Raw genomic sequence first — 23232 nt, 5'->3', positions numbered from 1 at the left:
AATAACGAAGATGTATATGATGGTAAAAACATAAGACTACAGTTTTTGTTAAAAACTAAAATTTGCGTAATGGTAGTAATGGTAAAAACCAAGCAGTCTACAATTTTATGCCAGCAACGAAGACTTGTGTAATGACACAAAGCAGTCTTCCATTATTGTTAGAAATGGATAATTAAGTAATGGTAAAATCACGTCTAAATTTTTTTTCTTCAAAATCGTAGATTTACGTGATGGTAAAAAGAAAAGTGTACAATTTTGGTTTAAAATGAAGACTAATGTAAAGTAAAAAAAAAAGGAAAAATAAAGACTGTTTAATTCTATCGTCCATTAATGCTTTCAGCCAATGTCATCACAACGAATAATAATATAAAACATGAATGATGACTGCATTTATTGCTGCCAAAACATCACTGAACAACGTATAAAAATGATTTCTTTCCAAAGTTGAATGATTCAATGAATAGTTACGGAGGAAGACTTGATGAAATGATGTACTGAAAAACGGTTCCTAAAATATTTAGTGACCAATGCAGGTAATCTTAACAAAATGTATGCTACAAAAATTAAACTATGTGTTTTTTTAGACAAAATTCTGATATAAATTCAGCATTATGTATATTTCTATATAATATATATATATATATATATATATATATATATATATATATATATAATAATATTATATATAATATATATATATATACATTTATATGTGTGTGTGTGGTGTGTGTGTGGTATATATATATATATATATATATATATATATATATATATATATATGTGTGTGTAGTGTGTGTGTGTGTGTGTGTGTGTGTGTATATATTAATATATATATATATATATATATATATATATATATATATATTATATATATATATATATATGCGTGTGTGTGTGTGAGTGTGTGAAGGTGTGTTTGTTTACGTTTGTATATAAGCAATCATCTGGATCCGTTCAGAAAGGCAATTTCGACCGACTGTCCACATTGGGCCCAGTGACAGTTTCCCTTTACCCCCACCCAATAAATCCACAACTCCCCCACCCGCCCCCCGCCCCCTAGCCAAGGAGTAATATTCTGAAGCTCATCCCGTTTTCTTTCCCACGGGAGACGGCCGATTCGGCAAAAATGAAAGAGAAAACGTGAATTCCAAACGACGTAACCCGTTTCCCAACGTGACGGAAATACTCGCCTCCTTAAAAACAGGTTCGTGTATTGAGAACATTTGGTGTGGATTTATTTAGAAGCCTCTTCCCGTCTTAAACCTTTCTAGGAAAGACACTGAGACACGTTCAGATTGATACTATGACGAGACAACGGCAGGAAAAAACAATCGTATTGTTTCTTCCTGATCCTGATATACACTATTTGCATTCTCGAGCTGAGGCCTTCAGAATGCATAGGGAAAATATATATATACTCGTTTTCAGGCGAGAAAGGTCCGCCCGTGACTTCAGCATTAGACGGCGGCAAGACGTCTGAAGTTGGGAACGGCCCACTGCTGAAATTCAAGAAGTTGACAGACAAGTTGGTGGTGGTGATCGTAATCAGGGTGGTTTCAGTCGGCCGTGGTGACGTTTCTATAAAAAGATCTATGTCTGTCCATCTATCTAATAATGTGGTGTCATTTCTATAAAAAGATCTACGTCTAGTCATCTATATTCGTCTATCTTTATATATATATACATTTATTGCTAATAAAAGAAGCTCATGAAAACGCCAAAATGTAGAAAGTAAGTGCTATATTCCAGAGACTGCCGAAGAGAGAGACAGCAGTCTCTGAAATATTGTACTTACTTTCTATATTTTGGCGTTTTTATGGGCTCCTTTTATTAGATGGAATTCTGTTGTAAGAGAACATTTTTTACCGGTCATAATATATACACACACACGTACGTGCATATATTTATTTATATACGTATGTATGTATATGTATATGATATATATATATATATATATATATATATATATATATATATATATATATATATATATATATATATATTATAATATACAGAAACATAGACGACGTGATAACTGAGAAGAGAGAGAGATGAGAGAGAGAGAGAGAGAGAGAGAGAGAGAGAGAGAGAGAGAGATGAGAGACTTTTTTTTTTTTTTTAAACCGGGGTGAGGGGGGTTAGGGAGGGAGGGAGGGAAGGGGGTGGCCTCTTACAGAAACAGTACCGAGAAACAAAAACGTCGCTTAAGAAAGAAACCATCAGCTTCTGTAATTCCAACGGCCCGCCCGGTGCCGTCTGTTGGAAACAAAGAACCAAACAAGCAAACAAACAAAAGGGGCGACTCCCGTGACCTCGTGAGTTGTTGAAGTAAACTCTACACTCTTTACCCCCAGCTGAGGAGCGTGTGTATGTGAGTGAGTGAGGACGGGTACGTACGTGTGTGTGTGTGTGTGTGTGAGTACGCACGCAAAGATTGATACGCCCTGTGGGGGAGTGATGGGTGTTCTGTGTTCAAAGAATTTCCCACGGGCGTACAGTCTGTGTGTGTGTGTGTGTGTGTGTGTTTACGGACAGTTTACTAGGCTACGAACACAATCGCTCGAGTCTGGTTCGTAAGAAGGAAGGAATGCCTCCCCTCGACAGATTTTATAAGCTGTAGCCGTATCTTGGCAGGGACACACACACACACACAATATATATATATATTTATATAATATACATTATATATATATATGTATATATATTATATATATATCCTGCGTCAAGTATACATACAGAAATATATAATTATATATAAACGTATATGATATACATACCTACATACATACATACATACATACATACATATATTATAGATATATATATATATATAGTATATATTATATATATAAAATATATATATATATATATATATATATATATATATATATTATATATACATAATGTAAATACCTCTCATATGATACCCTGATTGACGACGCCATTATGCCCAGGTGACCCCATGGGTAGGACTGCATTTTTGACAAGCTAATGACGTCAGCACTACGTCATCACATGGCAAGGAGGAGAAGCCAGTGAGTTATGCAATATGGGAGACTTTTGCTAATTTGGCAAATGGAGGGTTTCTTGTCAACCACCTCCCCCCCCCCCCCACCCCACCCCCACCCCCCCCTCGGCGAACATCAACACTCCAGTGAGTCGAAGCCTTTAAATTACTCTTCAAATACAGCAAATCTTGTCTTTCTCCCGTTAAAGGTAAGGCATTTGCATGCGAAATGATGAGAGAGAGAGAGAGAGAGAGAGAGAGAGAGAGAGAGAGAGAGAGAGAGAGAGACAATTTCATTTATTAATTCTGTTTCTTGATTCTACACACGTTCGATCTCTCTGCCATGTAAATTTCAATTTACATTATATAAAAGAAAAACTGTTTAGTGAGACTTAGGGGTAGCGCATGACATTAACATTGCATGACATGACGTAATCGTATCTACTCTACAAAGTAATGGCTTTGGTAGTACTCGACTGAACAGAAGGAGACGAAAAGTGGATTCCTGAAACCTATACTTGAAAGCCCTAGCTAATACTCGTCGCCATTTCAAAGTTCTCCGAGTATTTGTAAATGAAACAATGGCATCCTTTTATTTTTTCTCCCTGTGACACCTTGAGAAATTGGAATTCATTTTTGATCAATGCAGGTCTAGTCATATCTATGATACAAAGAAAAAAATAAAAAGGAAAAAGTTCTGAATCTTGACACTTTATGAACCTGAAATCATTATGAGCTTTCAAATATGTCTCTGGGTTCTATTTTCCTTTTTTTAAGTTTAATAAATATTACCCCTATGGGGTTGATCTTGCTTAGCAGATTACACAAACACATCTCTCTCTCTCTCTCTCTCTCTCAACGACAGTCCCACCGACTTAGCCTCACTTGAAGCATCTATTTACAAATGCCTTTTGCACGATGATGTGCCAGAAAAATTCCTGACCAAATCTATGTATACCATTTTTACACTCACTATATACTCATGAATCTTGGTATTTGCCATTTTTGAACTCTCTATATACTCATGAGTCTTGGTATTTGTGCAACGTCACTAGACTACAATAAGTGAATACGAAAAAAAAAATAAATAAGGAAACTACGCTAAATTCTATTCAAGCGCTACTGGTAATTATGTTCTCTTCTTTTTGTTTAGCTTTTCTAATGAGACACAAGGCTACGGGAGGCACGGACACCTCCGTGTTGCTGAGAGATTAAAGAGTATTAATAAATACTTCGCCAGTTACAGGAGACAAGATCTTTTCATTTTCTCTTGGGGGGGGGGGGGGGGGTGGGGGGGGGGGAACTGAGGGGAGGACACTGCTTTCGGTTCTTCCCTCTCTTCATGACTTTACTCAACGTTCCTTCTCCTTCCAGGGATATAATAATAATAATAATAATAATAATAATAATAATAATAATAATAATCCACCACTGTCAAATACTATAACTGCTCTCTAGCAATAATGCCAATAGTGCATATAATAGCTCAACTGATAAAGTAGATTATTAACTATAATAATAATAATAATAATTATAATCAATAATAATAATAATAATAATAATAATAATATTTTACTCCACCACTGTCATAACTGCTCTCTAGCAATAATGACAATAATGCAGATAATAGCTCAACTTAAAAAGTAGATTAATAAAATTAATAATAATAATAATCATCATCATCATCATCATTATATCATCATCATCATCATCATAATAATAATAACAATAATTTATTCCACCACTATCACGACTGCTATTTCGCAATAATGACATCAATAGTGAAGATAACACCTTAACTGAAAAAGGAGATAGTAAAATGTCCCATTAGTCCAAATATATCGGGGAAAAAAAATTATCCTCCTTTGACCCCTCGCATGACGGAGGTCATTTCCAATCTAAATAAATGCGACCTAGCTTAAGATCCGTAACGCAACGAATGACTGTTATCATATGAAGCACAAAAGCGTTATGTCACCCAAAAAGAAAAAAAAAAATGCAAGACAGTATCGGCCACAGCGACCATGCTTTTGGTTAGTTGTCAGTACTGAGTCCTTATTAAATTTACTGGATATTTTTTCCTTGTCAATTTTTAAGATTCACTTGCTTTATAGTTGCAGTCGGGCATACAATAATAAAAGAATAACTGTGTGGAATCATATTGCGAAAGTATATTGTCTGAACGCCGTAGACGTGATGTGTCCGAAACTATTTGACATTTTAAATCTAATATTAATATTCAATAATAATCATGGAATAGTATCACGATACATGAGTATTACATATCAAAATTACAGAACTAAATAATAATAATAATAATAATAATAATAATAATAATAATAATAATAATAATAATGAATAATAATAATAACATCGTTATTTGCATTTAAGAGGACGACAACTCCTGCGTCCTTAACTGAAATACTAGATGCTTTTCTTATTATAATATATATATATATATATATATAATATATATATATATATATATACCAACAACCGTTATTGCATCTTAATATACATTTTAATTTAGGTCATGCAATATTTTCTGGTATTTGACCTCTACCGATATAGCTTGAAATATTCTTCCTTTCTATTTTTGTGCTTAAAAAAATTGATATATTTAATACTTCCTTATTATTATTATTATTATTCTTATTATTTTATTATTATTATTATTATTTTATTCATTATTATTATTATCATTATTATTTATTATTATTATTATTATTATTATTATTATTATTATTATCGAGTTTGAAATAATGGTAATGATCTTAATTTTCATCCCCATAAATCAACCTGTGTCTGACACCACCACCACCACCACTGTATACTATTTCAAGATATCATTAACATTCTGGTAAATCCTACCTCCTTATCATCTTCATCGTAATTTAGTAAAGAACAGTTTTTATAAGTAACACAATCACCAACACTATCATTGAGCCATTATTACAGGCGAATGTGCTTTATCACGATTAATTTTATGCAAGCCAATCCATCAGTTACTATAAAATTAAAGAGTAAATTTTAGTTTAAATGTTTCCTCATATTTGTCCTATTTATTATTATTATTATTATTATTATTATTATTATTATTATTATTATTATTATTGAATTACTACTTCAGAAGACAGCATTAACAGCACAAACAGCAGTAGTAAGTAATCACTGCACTAATTAGTATTCTTTCCATGAATGGTATTGCCAGCATTGAATGACAAACTTCCTGCATGGGATTGCAGCAAATTTATCATTAATAAAAAGACGAATCTATCAGTAAAACTACTAATAAAACTATTCCTACATCACAAGTTTCTTTATATTATTTTTGATTGTGCCTTTATCATCTGTAGCCGTGTATTATCATATGTCTACTACTATTCTTGTTATCACCCAATTCTTCTGAGATGCTGTTGTAATTTAGTCTTTATTGCAAAATAAAAAAAAAATTGAAAATGGTTGTCAGTGACTGATGGATCAGCTGTGCAACGAACAGCAATGCAAAATACTGAAACAGCAATGACATAAGGTGGCAATGCAGAGTTATATTCACACGTAAACAAATACACACAAATTCCAAAATCAAGATATTCAAAAAAAAAGAGGCGTTCCAAGATAAACATAAGAGTGAGAGATAAGCAATCTGAAATCCTACGACTGGTCATTCAAATCTGGCAGCAGCGCGTCGAACTGAGGCTAAAACCACTTCCCAGTGAATGGAGATTTTTATCGGAGCCGCCGAGAGACAAATTTACCCATTCCGCCTCCCCTCCCCCCCTCTCTCTCTCTCCCCCCATCTCTTCCGTCAGAGGATCCTCTGCTCTGAAATCCCAATTAGCCTGGTCATATCGATTCGGGCTGCAAAGCAGCACCTACAAGCATTCATGGGTGAAAATGTCATGCATATTCCAACGAGCTCATCTGCGAGTTGAGTCGTTTCATGACATGTACTACGTATCAACAAAGGCGGTCACCGCTTTTGCCCTGAAGGCCAAATCAGTGTGATTTGACTATTGAATCACTTCAGGTCCCCGTGTGACGAAGAATTTCAAATCCACAAGTCCGCTTCGGATCGGAGATAACCCGAGCGCGTCGCAGGACTGAGATTCCTTCTTGGTAATTGTGTCATGCACCCTCATTCCTTATTTCATCCTATCTGTCCTAGAACGACTTGGGAAGGTTACCACCATGAAACACCATTTTGAACTGGATGTCACCACCTCCAAAATTTGTGATAGCCTCATCACTTCTTCCTGTTCTACATGACTTTAGATTATGGAAGGATGCTATCAGACTAGCTTTAGTAATTATAAAGGGAAAATATTTTCGTCACCTCGACAATAAATTATAAAAGATAAGTTTTAACAGAATAAGTTTTCCTAGCAACGCATCTGTGAGAGTAGTTACTGAGAGACAGAAATAGACACGGTTCCTACACTAATAAAATCCATATCAGATGACCCCACCGACTCGCAACAAGCATTCAAAAGTTTTTGGGTTCTATCAGAGTACTCTAAGGATAATGGTAACTTTAATGTTTTTCGGTTCTATCAGAGGATATGGTCACTCATAATTAAGGAATCACAAGAAGTCATGACTTCCCAAAATGGATAAAATTGTGGGTTTTAATTCAATTCTGATTTTCTTCATTTTGAAAGCGGTTTTTCTCAACACGCAGGCCCTCATTGGTCCGTTAATGTAAGCAATATTTCGAGGTTTTTTATATAAATAGATTAATGTATTCGTGTGTTAATTTATAAGCAAGTTTACACAAGGAAGGACCTTATTTGTCTGCTGACATAACGCCATAAATGCCATCGTTATTTTGTGTGAAATGTATAACAGATCGATGCATTTGCATTATATTAAAAAAATAACATAATTAAAAATTACTTTTTTCTTGCATACAGTATGTAATAAGGTATATAAAAAAAACCAGTGACTACGAACTAACATTTCAAAAGATCTAGTGATAAGACATTTGTTCTAACAACCCTAATACACATTCACTGATAACGCCTTTACAAAAAACCAAACACTAAAAAACACACTCACACATACACACACACACACACACACACATCTATATATATATATATATATATATATATATATATATATATATATATTATATATATATATATAAGTAGGTACGTGAGGTTGATTATATCAATGCAAATGTGGATTATCCATGATAGGAGGAGGTTCTGGTGCATAACTTTACAAGTGGCCTGGTTACCTGAATTGTCAATGCCCTAATGAGTTTCCTCTCTTACAATATGCATTTGCAATTTTATATATATATATATATATATATATATATATATATATATATAATACACACGCATATATTTTATATATATATATATATATATATATATATATATATATAATTGCAAATGTATATTGTAAGAGAGGAAACTCATTAGGGCATTGACAATTCAGGTAACCAGGCCACTTGTAAAGTTATGCACCAGAACCTCCTCCTATCATGGATAATCCACATTTGCATTGATATAATCAACCTCACGTACCTACTTATCAGTGTCATTCAACTTTTATTCTATTTTTATTCCCTACCCTTTCCTCTTTCTCTTTCTCTGAGAGAAAGCCATATTTATGGTTGTCATTTTTTTTATTCTCTGAGCGCTGTGGTTCCTAGGCCACCTATCTAAAAACGGAGGGGGGAAGGGGGTTTCACATTACATACAAATTACAGTCACATAATTCATTCATACCAGTCATGGTACAAAAAGTGTTGCACGGACCCCAAACACAAATTACTCACATTCCAAAGCGAGTCAAATAATCCTTATTTATTAGAAGCTGTCAAAACTCTTTCCGTTTGGATGGTGTTGCTGTTTACCAAGTCAAGAAACGCAGGATTTACACAATAATTACCAAACAAAAATTCTTTTGCCGGGCCAACAGGATCTGATTCCATCAGATGTGTTTTAAAAGAACAGGTAGTTCCTGAGAGGGATCTCCGAAAATCTCAGTGGCGTGGTCATGTCCCTGACCAGTTAGGTCGGTTTTAAATTTTTTTTCCTTTTTGTTAGTCCGGACTACCTGAAAACTCCAACTGCAATCCTTTTTACCTTATGCAGCCTCTGGGGATTCACAGCTTATCCAGTATCCACAATTCGGAACGCACTGAAATGCATAGTTTATACAAGTTTAGATAGAGATAACTGTCAGGTGTCGACTGCTTATACTCAAAGCTTCGAGGGTGACCTAGAGAGCGTCGTAATCCCTTCGAACTGTCGCGACGCCCTTTTGGACGAACGAGACACAACAACAGACTTACTTGCATGTGAGGTCCGGCGTGTCCTGTTCCCCCGGTGACATCGGACAATCCGGAGTCATTGCTGGCAGAGGCAGTGCAGGGGCGAAAGTGGTCGTCTTGGAGGAGATCGTAGCTCGTGGGAAAAAAAAGAGAGACTAAGCACGAGGCACCACCACAAAGCGAGGAAAAGACACGGATATATTTTATGATCTCAACTAAGCGTCGTAATGTTCGTCGACGACGTTCCGAAGCTTCGGAGAAGGCACGTGTGTCTTGACACTTCACAACTTTTTTTTTATTTGTTTAAGTTTGTTTTCCTTTCCTTCGTCCGCAGGTGTTATAGATAGCTACCCAACTTTTTGTTTTCCTTTTACGTTTTTATTATGTAGCGTCAATGAGCGTTGCAGAAGCACACTGGTTACTTAATTTAGCATCACACTGGTCACAGAAACATCAAAAAGGAACTGCCAATATTTCGGAAGTATATTTATGGTGTTTTGATTGATTGTCACACTGCTGTCGATCTTCTTCCAGATTGACTTAGGGAGCTGGAGGTGGACACATGAACACTGAGATTCACATGAAGGGAAAAGTGTAGACGCTCTCGGCGATGTATCTTTGACAGCTGATTAGATAAGTCACTTAATCAGAGTTTTCATCTAGAACGACTGTCAGCCAACTGTCAGATCTCCTCTCGCGGACGGGCAGATTGTTAGTCCCCTCTTGTGAATACCTGCAAATATTAGCAACTTTAGTTTCTTTGACACATTTAAGTTCTGTTTACATATAAAAAAAAAAACGATGGCCAAGTAGCTTTTTAACAACGACAATCTTGTGGGCAACCAGTCAAGATAATTACTTGAAATCAATGCTATCTGCACGGAGAACGGGTCAGTTAGGTACCATTGTTCATGGTTAATAACTCTGAGAAATGTCATTGATAAAACCAATACTAAGTGACAATCATGAGATCAAAACCAATTGACCTTGAAAAAGTAACCAGGGAAAAAATCAACAAAACTCTACAGTCAATCCAGATGAAGTATACTAACAGAGCTGCCGTCCAGATATCCACAAATACAATGGACAATTGGGGTATGGTGCACATCAAGAACGACTCGGAAGCGATGTCTCTCTCTCTCTTTCTCAAGCAGCACCTCGGAGCGAGCCAGTCAGAGGAGGCGCGAGGCGGAGTGGGACGGAGTATAAGGCGCGTGCAGCGTGACCGACTGCTGCCCATGGACTGACGATTTCTTTGGAGATGGCTAAGTTCCACGCCCCCTACCGCGACTTCTCTCTCTCTCTCTCTCTCTCTCTCTCTCTCTCTCTCTCTCTTGCCACACCCACCCCCTCCTCCCACCATCCCCACGCCTTATGACACTCTATCCACCTACCTATCTACCAATGCCCACGGAGAGGTGCGCTCGTTTTTTTAATATTTTATTTTTTCTTAAACGAAGGGGGCTGGGAGAGGGTGGCACACATGTGCCCGCATACACACGAACGTACGCACACACACACACACAGGCACGCACAGACAGACAGAACCATACCCCATCATATCTTCAGACAGCTATTGACTCTGAACGAGCATCAGGTCCCTTTCGTCTTACGAGAGCACGAATTGGATTCGTTTTTATCTTCGTTTTTTCATCTTTCCCGTATTTCTCATTTTTTCCGCTCATCTCCCGTTCGGGCCAGACGCTTTGAGTCTTCCGGTGCGTTTTGATGTCTTTCGTTGCCGCAGTAAATCGGCCCCCCCCCCCCCCCTTTTTTTTTTTTTTTATTGTTTTCTTTATCCTTCGCGCTCAATGACCATATTTCCTTGGCTTATCCAAGAGACAATCATTGTTGCCCGAGTAATATTAATGTATATTCGAGCACTGAAGCCTACAAGGAGATTCATAAGTCGGAATGTAACTACAAAAAAGAATAATTTTCAGTGTCATAAAAATATAAAGGTTAATAATTTTCCATTTACAGAGCAATGATCGACATTTTGAGTAAGAAATACCAAAATAACGACAAAGCGACGCGCGCACAAGTTTCACGAAAAGCGAAGGCGAAAAAAAAAGAAAAAGAAAAGCAAAGCAAACAAAGAGGGTCCGTCCCAATCAAGTTCAAACGAACCTGAGGTACTAATGATTGATGGGCGAATCTCTCTCTCTCTCTCTCTCTCTCTCTCTCTCTCTCTTTCCCGGGCAGAGTTCTTGGGCTTTCCTTAACCTGTCTCCCAACTTTCCTGTGATCCCTGGTATTACCTTCCTTTGCCAAAGTCTACTCACCACGCCCTACTCAAACAGAGAAAAGGCCCACCCACATGGTCTTGCTCCCTAAGTCCCACCCACTCGGCATTGGCAGCCAATTGCAAGCTCCGCAGATACCTGTAAGGCGGATCGCGGGACGGACTAAGGTGGGTGGGTGGCATTTGGGGGGAGATGATGGCCCTATACCTCGCCCACCTCTTGGGCTTCTTCCCCCTTCCCCTCACCCCCACCACCACCACCTCCTCCTCCACCTCTCTCCCCAACCGCACGGCTATACCTCCCCCTCTCCTCAATAGACACAAGGCAGCAGGTAAAAGAACTTTTAAAGAGTATACTCTTTAGTTCACTATCTAAGGGTAATGCAGAAAGTGCCACGGGCGATGCAGGTGACATACCAATCTCTCGTCTCCGAGTGCCACCTGGCATTCGTGCGCATCGCCGGTCGACATTCTTGCTCATAGCCCTCGGTGATTGCTTTGCTTTACTTTGCTGTACGCTTGACAAGCGCGCTGGAATCAGACTGATGACTTACGAGACTAAAAGAAGTCTGCGTCGGAGGGCACCACACCTCAGTTTTCACAGACAGATGAGGAGGCATGCTTGAACCGGCCTAGCGATGCCTCGACAACCGGCGCGATGGCTCTAGGGAAATTCTCTTCGGAGGAGAGACTTCGATTGGTTGTTTACCTGGTCATCCAGCGGTTCAAGTCCTCCTGATGGAAGTTCGTTAAACTTCCAGGTTTCGGTGTTTCAAGGGTATCTTGATATCTTGTATCCTAGTAAGCAGATTTTAGTACCCTGAAGATGACTTTAGAATAAGATACGAAAGCCTTGGTATATCCTTTTATTTCTATGTGGGAATCTCTCTCTCTCTATCTCTCTCTCTCTCACACAGACACACACACACACAACACACACACACACACATATATATATATATATATATATATATATATATATATATATATATATATATATATATATATATTATATATATATATATATATATATATATATATATATATATGCATTAAGCTACAAATGTTCTTTGATATCCAATTCACTCTACCTTGGAATTAATATATTTTCATATATGCTACCCGAAGGGAAATTTTTAGTTGATAATTTCGTCCTTTCGTGGGTTCGAACCAATGGCCAGCAGACAGAGGAGACATCAGGGCTTCAGTGAGTTATCGACTCGGCCAACAACCTACGAGAGGACGAAATTATCATCAAATAAAAAATTCCCCTTCGGTTAACATATATGAGAATATATTAATTCCGAGGTAGAGCGAATTGGATATTAAAGGACATTTGTAGCATGATGCATGTATATGAATCACGGTGATGTGATAAAAATTCATTACACATATATTTGTATAATTGTTAATATAATGATCACATTAAACCTCCTGAATTGTGAATTCCTTAAGTAAGTTTTGATATGCTTATCACTGTATGCCTTGAATCCTTGAGGGGAATAAATGAAGCAACTTCGCTTTGCCTTAAGGGGGATTCGAACCTCCCACCAGGTACTCAGTGAGAGGTTATACCCTAATTCACCATCCTATGGAATGAACCTTTTTCTGTTGTACATGGCTTCGAATTCCACCAAGGGTGGAGAAGGTTCTTCTTCGGTTGCTTCTCTTTTGGATTCAAGGCTTTCAGCGAGAGGTATATATAATAAATACATATATAAATATATATATATATTATATATATAGATATATATATATATATATATATATATTATATGAGTGTTTATTGCATGTATCTATTAAGTTATATTAATAATATATTATATAATATATATTATAATATATATTATATATATATATTATATATATATATATATTCTATTCCACTTTCATCATTTAGAATGACCAAATAAAGAATGTTTAAATTATTCCAATATGTATTTTCCCTCCTTCCTTCATGATTTAAACAAGGTTTGCAAGATGACAAGTCTCAGTTTGTCTCTTTTATTTGCATTTTTTATTTATTTATTTCCTTTTTTTTTTAAGGGGGCAGTGAACATTTTGCAGCACGATAATCTATGTCGTTCAAAATATATTTACATGAGAAAGCATGATATGAGGGTAACGAGGCAAGTTAATATTACTTCCTAATCATCTGTGAGTTTTTAATTCATATATTCCTTTTCAATCTGTGGTAATGAATTTTAGCCTCATGTTAGAGCAGGCGAGTCCCTTTTCTTTGAGAGAGAGAGAGCCTTACAGAGCCTTACATCTTGGTCGGGTTGCCCCAAGTCCCTCAGTGTGAGGCACCTCTAATGTCTACCAGAGAGTTGCTAGTGCATCTTCCGGTATATTTTGCATCTTCCAATCTTGGATGGTCTGGGATGCACCTTAGATATTTGTCGAGCTTATTCTCAAACATCTACGCTCACTCCTGATATATTCCTCAGATGAGCTGGCAACGCACTGAATAGACGCTGCATTGTCGATGCTGGTGCTTAGTGGATTAATGTCCTGTGTGCTTTCCTTATTTTTTTTCCTGTATTTTATTTTTTTGGCCCCACTATTAGTCTACCTCTGCTTGCTCTTTCTGATATTTTTAGCTACATAATGTTTTCGGCAATTTCTTCTATCTGTTTCCATGCCTGAATTATCATGTAGCGTTCTCTTCTCCTTTCTGGACTATATAATTTTAAGGATTGTAGTCTTTCCCAGTAGTCAAGATCCTTAACTTCTTCTATTCTAGCTGTAAAGGATCTTTGTACACTCTCTATTTGTGCAATATCCTTTTGATAGTGTGGGTACCATATCATATTGCAATATTCAAGTTGACTACGAACATATGTCTTATAAAGCATAATCATGTGTTCAGCTTTTCTTGTTTTGAAGTGCCGTAACAACATTCCCATTTTTGCTTTATATTTTACCAATAGAATTGCTATTTGATCATTGCATAACATGTTCCTATACAACATCACACCAAGGTCTTTAACTGCTTCCTTGTTTGTGATTGTCTCATTATTAGGTCCCCTATGTGCATATAGCTTTCCTTCTCTGTCTCCATAATTTATTGATTCAAATTTATCAGAGTTAAATACCATCCTATTTACCTCTGCCCAATCATATACTCTGTAAAGGTCTCTTTGTAGCGTGTTCCTATCTTCATCACAAGTAATTTCTCTACTTATTCTTGTGTTATCGGCGAAACTACTCACTACCGAGTCCTTAACATTACTGTCTATGTCTGCAATCATAATAACAAATAGTAATGCAGCTAACACCGTACCTTGTGGCACACCCGATATTACCTTAGCTTCATCCGATTTCTCATCGTTTGCAATAACTATCTGTTTTCTGTTGTGTAAAAATTCTTTTAACCATCTTCCTACTTTATCCACTATATTATGTTTTCTAATTTTCTTCGCTAGTATATTATGATCTACCTTGTCAAAAGCTTTTGCAAAGTCTAGATAAACCACATCTGTTTCATTTCCGCTTTTCATATTTTTGTATATGTTCTCACGGTGGACTAACCAGTTGGGTTTGTGTACTTTTTCCGGGTACAAAACCATGTTGCCCTATATTAAACAAATTATTTTTTATTAAATGTTTCATAATATTTTTCTTCATTGCCCTTTCGTACACTTTCATAATATGTGATGTTAGACTCACAGGCCTATAATTACTTGCCTCTAGTCTTGATCCACTTTTGAAAGAGAGAGAGAGAGAGAGAGAGAGAGAGAGAGAGAGAGAGAGAGAGAGAGAGAGAGAGGAAAGTCAATCTTATTTCTGAATCATCTAAAACTTTTCAATTCGTAATTATGTTTTCAATGTGGGTTACTGAATTTCAGCCTTGTATTTGGGTAGTGGATTTAGAAGCAAAAAAAAAATTACCTTTTCTTTGAGAGAGAGAGAGAGAGAGAGAGAGAGAGAGAGAGAGAGAGAGAGAGAGTACTGTCCCTATAACTTTTGGCTTATCCTAAACCTCTCGTTTCTTCGGCAAACAATAAAAAAAAATAAAAAAAAACTTAAAAACACTGACGCTTTCATGAAACAAAAGTCTATCTTAAATTATAAAATAATTATTTGATTTAATTGTTAAAAATATTTATCGACAATTTACTAATGGGCCTAACTTTAAAGCACAGACCTCATCAGTCAAATCCTGGGTTAAGCCAATGGGTTTTTGTAGCAAGCTTTCTGAAGTGACGGTTTTCCCTTTAAAATCGGGATACCATTAGAGGTGTCCTATTTTTTCTGAAATGACGGCTATGTCACAATTAAGACTTGAAGTCAAAAACCCCCTACCTCCCCCTGACGTCCTTTGGCACAGAACACAAACGTCATCCGTAATGCCGACGTTTATTCTTCGACCTTCCACCGAGCGTTACACACGCACGACGCGAGTCCAATTCCGAAGCGATCGAGACGGGCTGCTGGCTACTACTCGCTAACGCGCGTAACACCCCCAGCCCATCTCCTTCATATGCTGATAATGCACATTTCTAATCCTTTAATTACCGACGGCCAAGTTGCAAATAGGGGTGGCGGCCGTCGCGTTCAAGATGGTAATGGCTGGCATCCCCGACGGTGGCTTCCTGTGATTATTTCTCGCGAGGATAGTGTTTTTCATTATAGGTAAGTAGCTCAGATTGCTTCTGTCTTTCATTTGATTGTAGTGATTAGTTTCTTGACTGCCGGTGTCCAGGGTTATCGTATCAATTCTAAGGCTGCTACTGAAGCGACCACGGAGCCTGAGTCCCTGTTTTCCTTTGCTATTTGATGGCCCTATAATGAAGAGCTAGAAACTGTTAAAAGCTACAGTGACGGTGGTCATGCCGTTCTCTCTCTCTCTCTTTCTTTCTCTCTCTCTCTCTCTCTCTCGTTCTCCATGTGTATATATATATATACATACATACATAATATATATAATATATATTATATATATATAATATATATATATTATATATATATATTATGCATAAAGCTACAAACGTCCTTTTAATAGCCCAATTCGCTCTATACCTGGGAATTATTATATTTTCATATATGTTAACCGAAGGGGAATCTTGTAGTCGATAATAATTCCGTCCTCTCGTAGGTTCGAACCAGCGCCCACGGACTGGGGAGAAATCGGGACTTCAGTGACATTATCGACTCGGCCAACAAGTGAGGTCATATAAGTTGATACCGATTCCGACCTTGCAAATCAGTGTCGAACTAAAGGTATTTTGTAAGAGAGAGAGAGAGAGAGAGAGAGAGAGAGAGAGAGAGATAATGTTACAAAGCGCAGGCGCGAAAAGTCGAAAGATAAGGAAACTTTTGCGGGAAAGCAGAGGAGAGATGAAAAATCCAGCTTTGTGTCTTCCCAGTTGGTGTTCGATTCACCAACTGTCTCCTGACAGGGCACAAATATTGCCTTCCAGCCATGACTTATTTTTAATTTTTGCCAGCCGTAACATACCCAGCTGGCTGCCACATGCCTCATCTCTCTCTCTCTCTCTCTATATTCTTATTATTATTATTCATTTTATTGTTGGGACATATCTCTCTTCTCTTCTGTCCTCGTCTTCTTATTATTATCATTATTATTCATTTAATTGTTGGGACATTTCTCTCTCTCTCTCTCTCTCTCTCTCTCTCTCTTCTTATTATTATAATTAATTTTATCGCTGGGAAATATTTCTCTCTCTCTCTCGCTCTCTCTCTCTCTCGCTCTCTCTCTCTCTCTCTCCTCCTCTCTTCTTCTTCTTATTATTATTAATTTTATTCGTTGGGACATATTTCTCTCTCTCTCTCTCTCTCTCTCTCTCTCTCTCTCTCATTATATTACTATCATTATTATTCATTAAATTGTGGGAACATATTTCTTCTCTCTCTGTCTCTCTCTCTTATTATATTATTATCATATTATTCATTTAATTGTTGGGACATATTTCTCTCTCTCTCTCTCTCTCTTCTTATTACCATCATCATCATTACTCATCCTATTCTTGGGACATATTTAATTTTCCTTGTAATACTCACTAGTCTTCAGACAGTAGACAAGTGAGTATTACAAGGAAAATTAAATATGTCGCTTTGTTGAACTTTCAAGTCTTTATGAATTCATTCCCTTTATCTAAACTCCTCCCTTCCTTCCTTATCCTGATGTGACCGGGATTGTTACCATCGCAACTTTCTTGCATGCATCCCATTCGTAATCATTACCTGCACACGCTCTCTTTCCCCGTAACAGGTATATAACGACAGCCTATAGCTACCATTTCATTTCGATGGTGGATGTCCCTTCTCTCTCCCTCTCTCTCTCTCTTCTTCTTCCTCTTCTCTCTCTCTTCTTCTTCTTCTTCTTCATTTCGCAACCCCACGACCAACCCTTTCCCCAACCACCCCCACAGACACCCGCCACCCCCCCTCCCCACAATAACAAATTGTCCTTATCGCCTCCTCCTCCTCCTCCTCCTCCCCCTCTTCCCCCATACCCAAGGGGGTACATCCCTCCTCCAGTCTACCTCCTCCCCCCGACTTCCATTTGTGGCATCGTCATAAAACAACGACACTCCGTTTGTCTCCATCAGATAATAATGGCGGTGAAAATAATGTCCCTAATGATTATAATACTAAGGGAAATCGATTAGGAGTATCGACTGGGGCCTTAATGGGAATTCCCTTATAAATACAGACCCATTCTCTATTTGTGCCTGTCCACCTGCCTCTGGTACTGCGGGGGATAAGATGATAAAAAAAAGAATAAAAAAAAAGGTGGATTTAAACATCGCTCTGACTCTGGCCAAGTGCTACTCACTCCCTGAGGTTTGCTGGGCAATGCGGCAGAGCAGCGTCTTGAGACGGTCTCAGGTCTAAAAAGACAGTCGTTCGTTTGAATATATTCTGAAAATATCGCTAGTCTCGTCTCGCTGGTTTGACTGTCGCCGAATGTGAATGTCTTCAATATCTTCTTCAAAGAAGCCTTCGGGTAGATTTTCCTAAAACGCTCAAGTATCGCTTCAAAATCTTTAATGCATTAATAGTAAGCCTATATATACTTCGGACGCTGAGACTCAGACATATAATCCTATCTCAATTTAATTTCAACTGTCCCAGTTCCAATCCATTTCATATTGAAAATCACATTTTCTAGCAAGATAAGAGGACATCAGACCAAAAGCATTGGACAATGATTATTTTCCTGCGCGTCTAACTGAGGTCATCAGTTTTCTCTCTTCTTTGCCGATTACGATTTTGATCTTTGATTCATTTTCGGGAAGGATTTTATTATGATTTCTTGTTTTGGTCTCCATCATTAAGGCAGCTAACCAGATTACGCATCCTTGAAACAACCCACGAAAACGCTCTCACGGACAGATGCTGAAATAATGAGAATACAAAAAGAAAAAAAAGCTTAAGTTACTAGTTGGACAACTACAGTTAGCCTATTACATTCTGCCTTCAATAGCAATTTCTGACAATCAAATTTGAGGTCGGTGCTCATAACAATTGTATTTATACAAGAGACACTTTGGCTGGAAGTATTTTACCTCATGAAGATCACTATTTATATTTCTTACTTTTTTAATCCGAAACATTTTTGACGGATGGTAGGTAACTCGACCCTTACAAGGTTTTAATTACCGTTAAGATGCTGCCGTAATCAACTGAGTGTTTAAACATCACAAGACGAAAACCCTTATAAGCGCAATGAACTTGATATCTTATGAAAGAAAACTGAATTGAAAAAAGATTTAAATACTTCAGTCATGATTCCAAAGTGCCGCGTTCCTTGTTCTCAATATTTCTAATTTATCTTGATTTATTTTATCTATATAATTTCGGTTTAATTCTACTTTAATCATGTATATATATATATATATATATATATATATATATATATATATATATAATATATATATATATTTAAGATGTAGTTTCATGATAATTTCTGCTCCTTATATTTTTTACATAGCGCTGTTAGTAACGAATTTTTATCTTTCGTGAAATGAAAGAGAAAATTATGATTATTTTTTTTGCGTTGCCTTGTCAAGTAAATTCCCTTGAGGCTTTGTCCTTTTGAACAAACAAACATTATATAATATATATATATATATATATATATATATATATATATATATATATATATATTAGTATCTATGTATATTTAAATTAACTCATTTACAATAAACATTAGACAGGTGCGCAACTATTTAACAACAGAAACCTGGAAACTAAATATATATATATATATATATATATATATATATATATATATATATATATATATATATATATGTGTGTGTGTGTGTGTGTGTGTGTGCGTGTGTTGGTGTGTGTGCGCGAGAGAGCGCTGGTACACAGCGTGTATTTAATATCAACGAGATTTCTTAACTTCTCGAATTCTTCTTTTCCTTACGCTTTTGGTTAAAGTAACCATGGCAAGACTAGAATTTGGATGCGGATGTGAATAAAGAATTTCTTACGCTAGTGGGATTCGAACCCAAGCACGGTAAAAAGAGAGAACGAAAGTAAGGTTTCTACCAGAAATATCCAACGAAAAAGTACAAGTTTTTTTTTAATCTCATACGTCCACTGTGCCTAACGAATCCTGCTTCATCTAACGTCTCCATGGTTTATTTACATCATAAATAGTGAATCAATTGTTTATATTATTCTTTATTAACTAATCAATCTATTTATTTATTTATTATCTTTTGAAGGACCGAGCCAAAATGGAGCCGATCTCTCTATCTCTTCGTGGACTGAAATTGTAATAAGTTTCGGATATCATTGCAACTATACCAGCATGTTTCACTATTTCTAAGTTATGCGTGCATTCTTAGCCACAAATATTACTATTACTACTTCTGCTACCCTCTATTTTATTTTTCTATTGCTTTTTGTTGCCAAAGTAATTAAAGCTTTTCTCGTTAACCTTCCTATTCAAAAAACAGAGCGCTCCGAGAAACTACTGAAACTAATGTAGATGCTAAAAGCTATCTTACTTTAACCTTTAAAGGATATTTCAAATACATTTTGCAAGTTTTTTTTATAGTATCGACATAAAACACTGCAGTACCATAAGCTATAAAGGCTATGGCGCAAACGATTGATTCCAAACTTCTTCCAATTACTGGCAAAGTCGCTTTTTGATATTGATAATAAAATAAAAAATTTTTCTCCCGAAATTATTCAGAGATATGGCCCTTCTGTGGGGCAGATTACTACAGAGAACGTGTTGAAGATGAAGTATTTCAAGATAAAACTGATGAATAGAGCAAATGTGATAAACAGGTCAGTATGTGCGACATGTAAAGCAGTAGCAAAAATGTGATATTGACGAAGTTCATAATCCTGGTACTTCCTCAAAAGTCCGTTGACAGATGAAACTTACTTATGACTGAAAGTTGTATTATCTTTCTTTAAGCCGTGACTTGAAATGAATAATTTGAATAATATTTTGACTCGTTCCAGATTAATATTAAGTTCTGATGTTAATGGCAGGCTGTCCAGCATGACAACGATAAGGAGACCTTCGAAACAAATACTTCTGAGCCTGATAATCTTTGCTTTATCTCCTATAAATCTCCTCGAGTGTCTGTGCATTTAATAATCTACTTAGACTACAGTGTCATAAACGCGCATTCACACTCACATGCATATTACTGTCTGGCTGAGGATCTACAACATTATACTTCTTTTTCTTCTTCGTCATTTGTAAATCTTAATACTTTGGGTCCTTTCTGATGACAATTGTTTCTTTAAATTATGGGTTTGAAGATTGGTTTTTTTATTATGGATTTTTTATTTATTCATGCTCCAACGCTAAATGTTGGTATTACAGTTGTCTGGTATGACAAGCATAGCTTCTTCTAAGGCTTACACTAGAATGATCCAACCAGCTCTGACAGATATGTTTCCTAGGCCATTAGACACGTTTTAAATGACCGCCACTTACATCTCAAATAGGCGATGACCATCTGTACTTCTTTCCTAAAAATCTTTTTAAAAAAGCATCGAGAAGTTCGAGTCATTATCTATTCAATGTATTTGCGATTTAGCCAGTTTCTGTTTGCAAATTAATTTACCTGTTAAAGGACCTTATGCATAATTTTTTCTGAAACTTACTAGCATACTATGCATATATCTGTACTTATGCAATCTGCCTAATTCGAGGCTGGAAATTAAGCCAAAGGACAAGCGCTGGGTGGCCTATGTGGCCATTCAGCGCTGAAACGGAAATTTACAGTAGAAAGATTTGAAAGGTGTAGCAGGAGGAAAACCTGAGAGAGAGAGAGAGAGAGAGAGAGAGAGAGAGAGAGAGAGAGAGAGAGAGAGAGAGAGAGAGAGACTCGAATTCTCTCTCTTGCAGTAACAAATCCACAAAGATATGCATATCTATTTATTCACACGTGTTAATGATCATAAAATGCCTCTAATTCCATCGTATAAGGACTACAAACTCATCACGCATAAATTATGCATCAAGGCCAAATTCGAGTGAAAGAAAATCTATCTCTCGTTCAATTCTCGAGCTGCCTTTGCACAATCTGGCTGCTTTTTACTTCGTGGTGACATTTGTGAAGCATATTGAAGTTCTCCCCGGTATTTGTCCCGTCACGGATAATGCTAGAAAAAAGCGAGCGACGAGGACGTGACAATATCCCTTTCTTTTGGCATTCATTAAGAGTCGAAAGAAGAGAGATGCTTCTGTCAGGAAAGTTCGGAGACTAAATGGAACCACAGACACAGGATGCGTGTCCGGATGTATATAAGTAGAATTCCCATATCTTAACCTACGGACTTATTTTTAAAGTGACTTGATAATTAAATGACTTATTTGTTTTAAAAGGCCATTTTTTAAAGGACTTATTGTTTTAAAAGTTCAGTTTTAAAGGACTTATTGTTTTAAAAGTTCAGTTTTAAAGGACTTATCTTTTTAAAACCTTATTTTTAAAGGACTTATTGTTTTAAAAACTAATTTTTTAAAGGACTTACTCTTTTAGAAGCTCATTTTTTAAATGACTTATTGTTTTAAAAGCTAATTTTTAAAGGAGTTATTATTTTAAAAGCTCATTTAAAAGGATTATTGTTTTTAAAAAGCTCATTTTTTAAAGGACTTCTTGTTTTAAAAACTCATTTTTTATAGGACTTACTGTTATAAAAGCTCATTTTAAAGAACTAATTGTTTTTAAAAGTTCAGTTTTAAAGGACTTCTTTTTACCTTTTTTTAAAAAACCCCATTTTTAAAGGACTTATTTGTTTTTAAAAACTAAATTTTTAAAAGGGAACTACCTGCTTTCAATTTGACTCAATTTTTTAAAGGAGTTATTGTTTTAAAAGCTCATTTTTTAAAGGACTTCTTGTTTTTAAAAACTCATTTTTAAAGGACTTACTGTTTTAAAAGCTCATTTTTAAAGGAGTTATTGTTTTAAAAACTCATTTTTAAAGGACTTATTTTTCTAAAAGCTCATTTTTTAAAGGTCTTGTTGTTTTAAAAACACATTCTTTAAAGCACTTATTGTTTTAAAAACTCATCCTTAAAGGACTTATTTTTTTAAAAGCTCATTTTTAAAGGACTTATTGTTTTAAAAAATCATTTTTAAATGACTTACTGTTTTGAAAGCTCATTATCTTAAAGGACTGTTGTTTTAAAAGCTCATTCCTTAAAGGACTTATTTTAAAACTCATTTTTAAAGG

General features: G+C 36.2%; 1 protein-coding gene across 2 annotated transcripts in view; it reads right to left on the bottom strand.

Moving 5' to 3' along the window:
* LOC135224683 (zinc finger protein GLIS2-like) overlaps nt 1-23232 on the bottom strand; it is an 87587-nt gene that overhangs the window by 16545 nt on the left and 47810 nt on the right. Inside the window, exons 1-2 of one of the 2 annotated variants that reach the window (XM_064263939.1) lie at nt 10349-10556; nt 9318-10029 (exon numbers count right to left, since the gene is read on the bottom strand). In XM_064263939.1, the coding sequence (XP_064120009.1) occupies nt 9318-9376 (59 nt within the window). In that variant the 5' untranslated portion in view covers nt 9377-10029; nt 10349-10556. Of the gene's footprint in view, nt 1-9317; nt 10030-10348; nt 10557-23232 lie in introns of those variants that run through there. The other variant, XM_064263940.1, reaches the window with a different exon arrangement.

This window comes from Macrobrachium nipponense, chromosome 12 (genome assembly GCF_015104395.2).
Source record: "Macrobrachium nipponense isolate FS-2020 chromosome 12, ASM1510439v2, whole genome shotgun sequence".
NCBI classification, from domain to species: Eukaryota; Metazoa; Arthropoda; class Malacostraca; order Decapoda; family Palaemonidae; genus Macrobrachium; species Macrobrachium nipponense.
The sequence above is the reverse complement of the archived record's forward strand: the minus strand, read 5'-3'. Positions and strand labels throughout refer to the sequence as shown.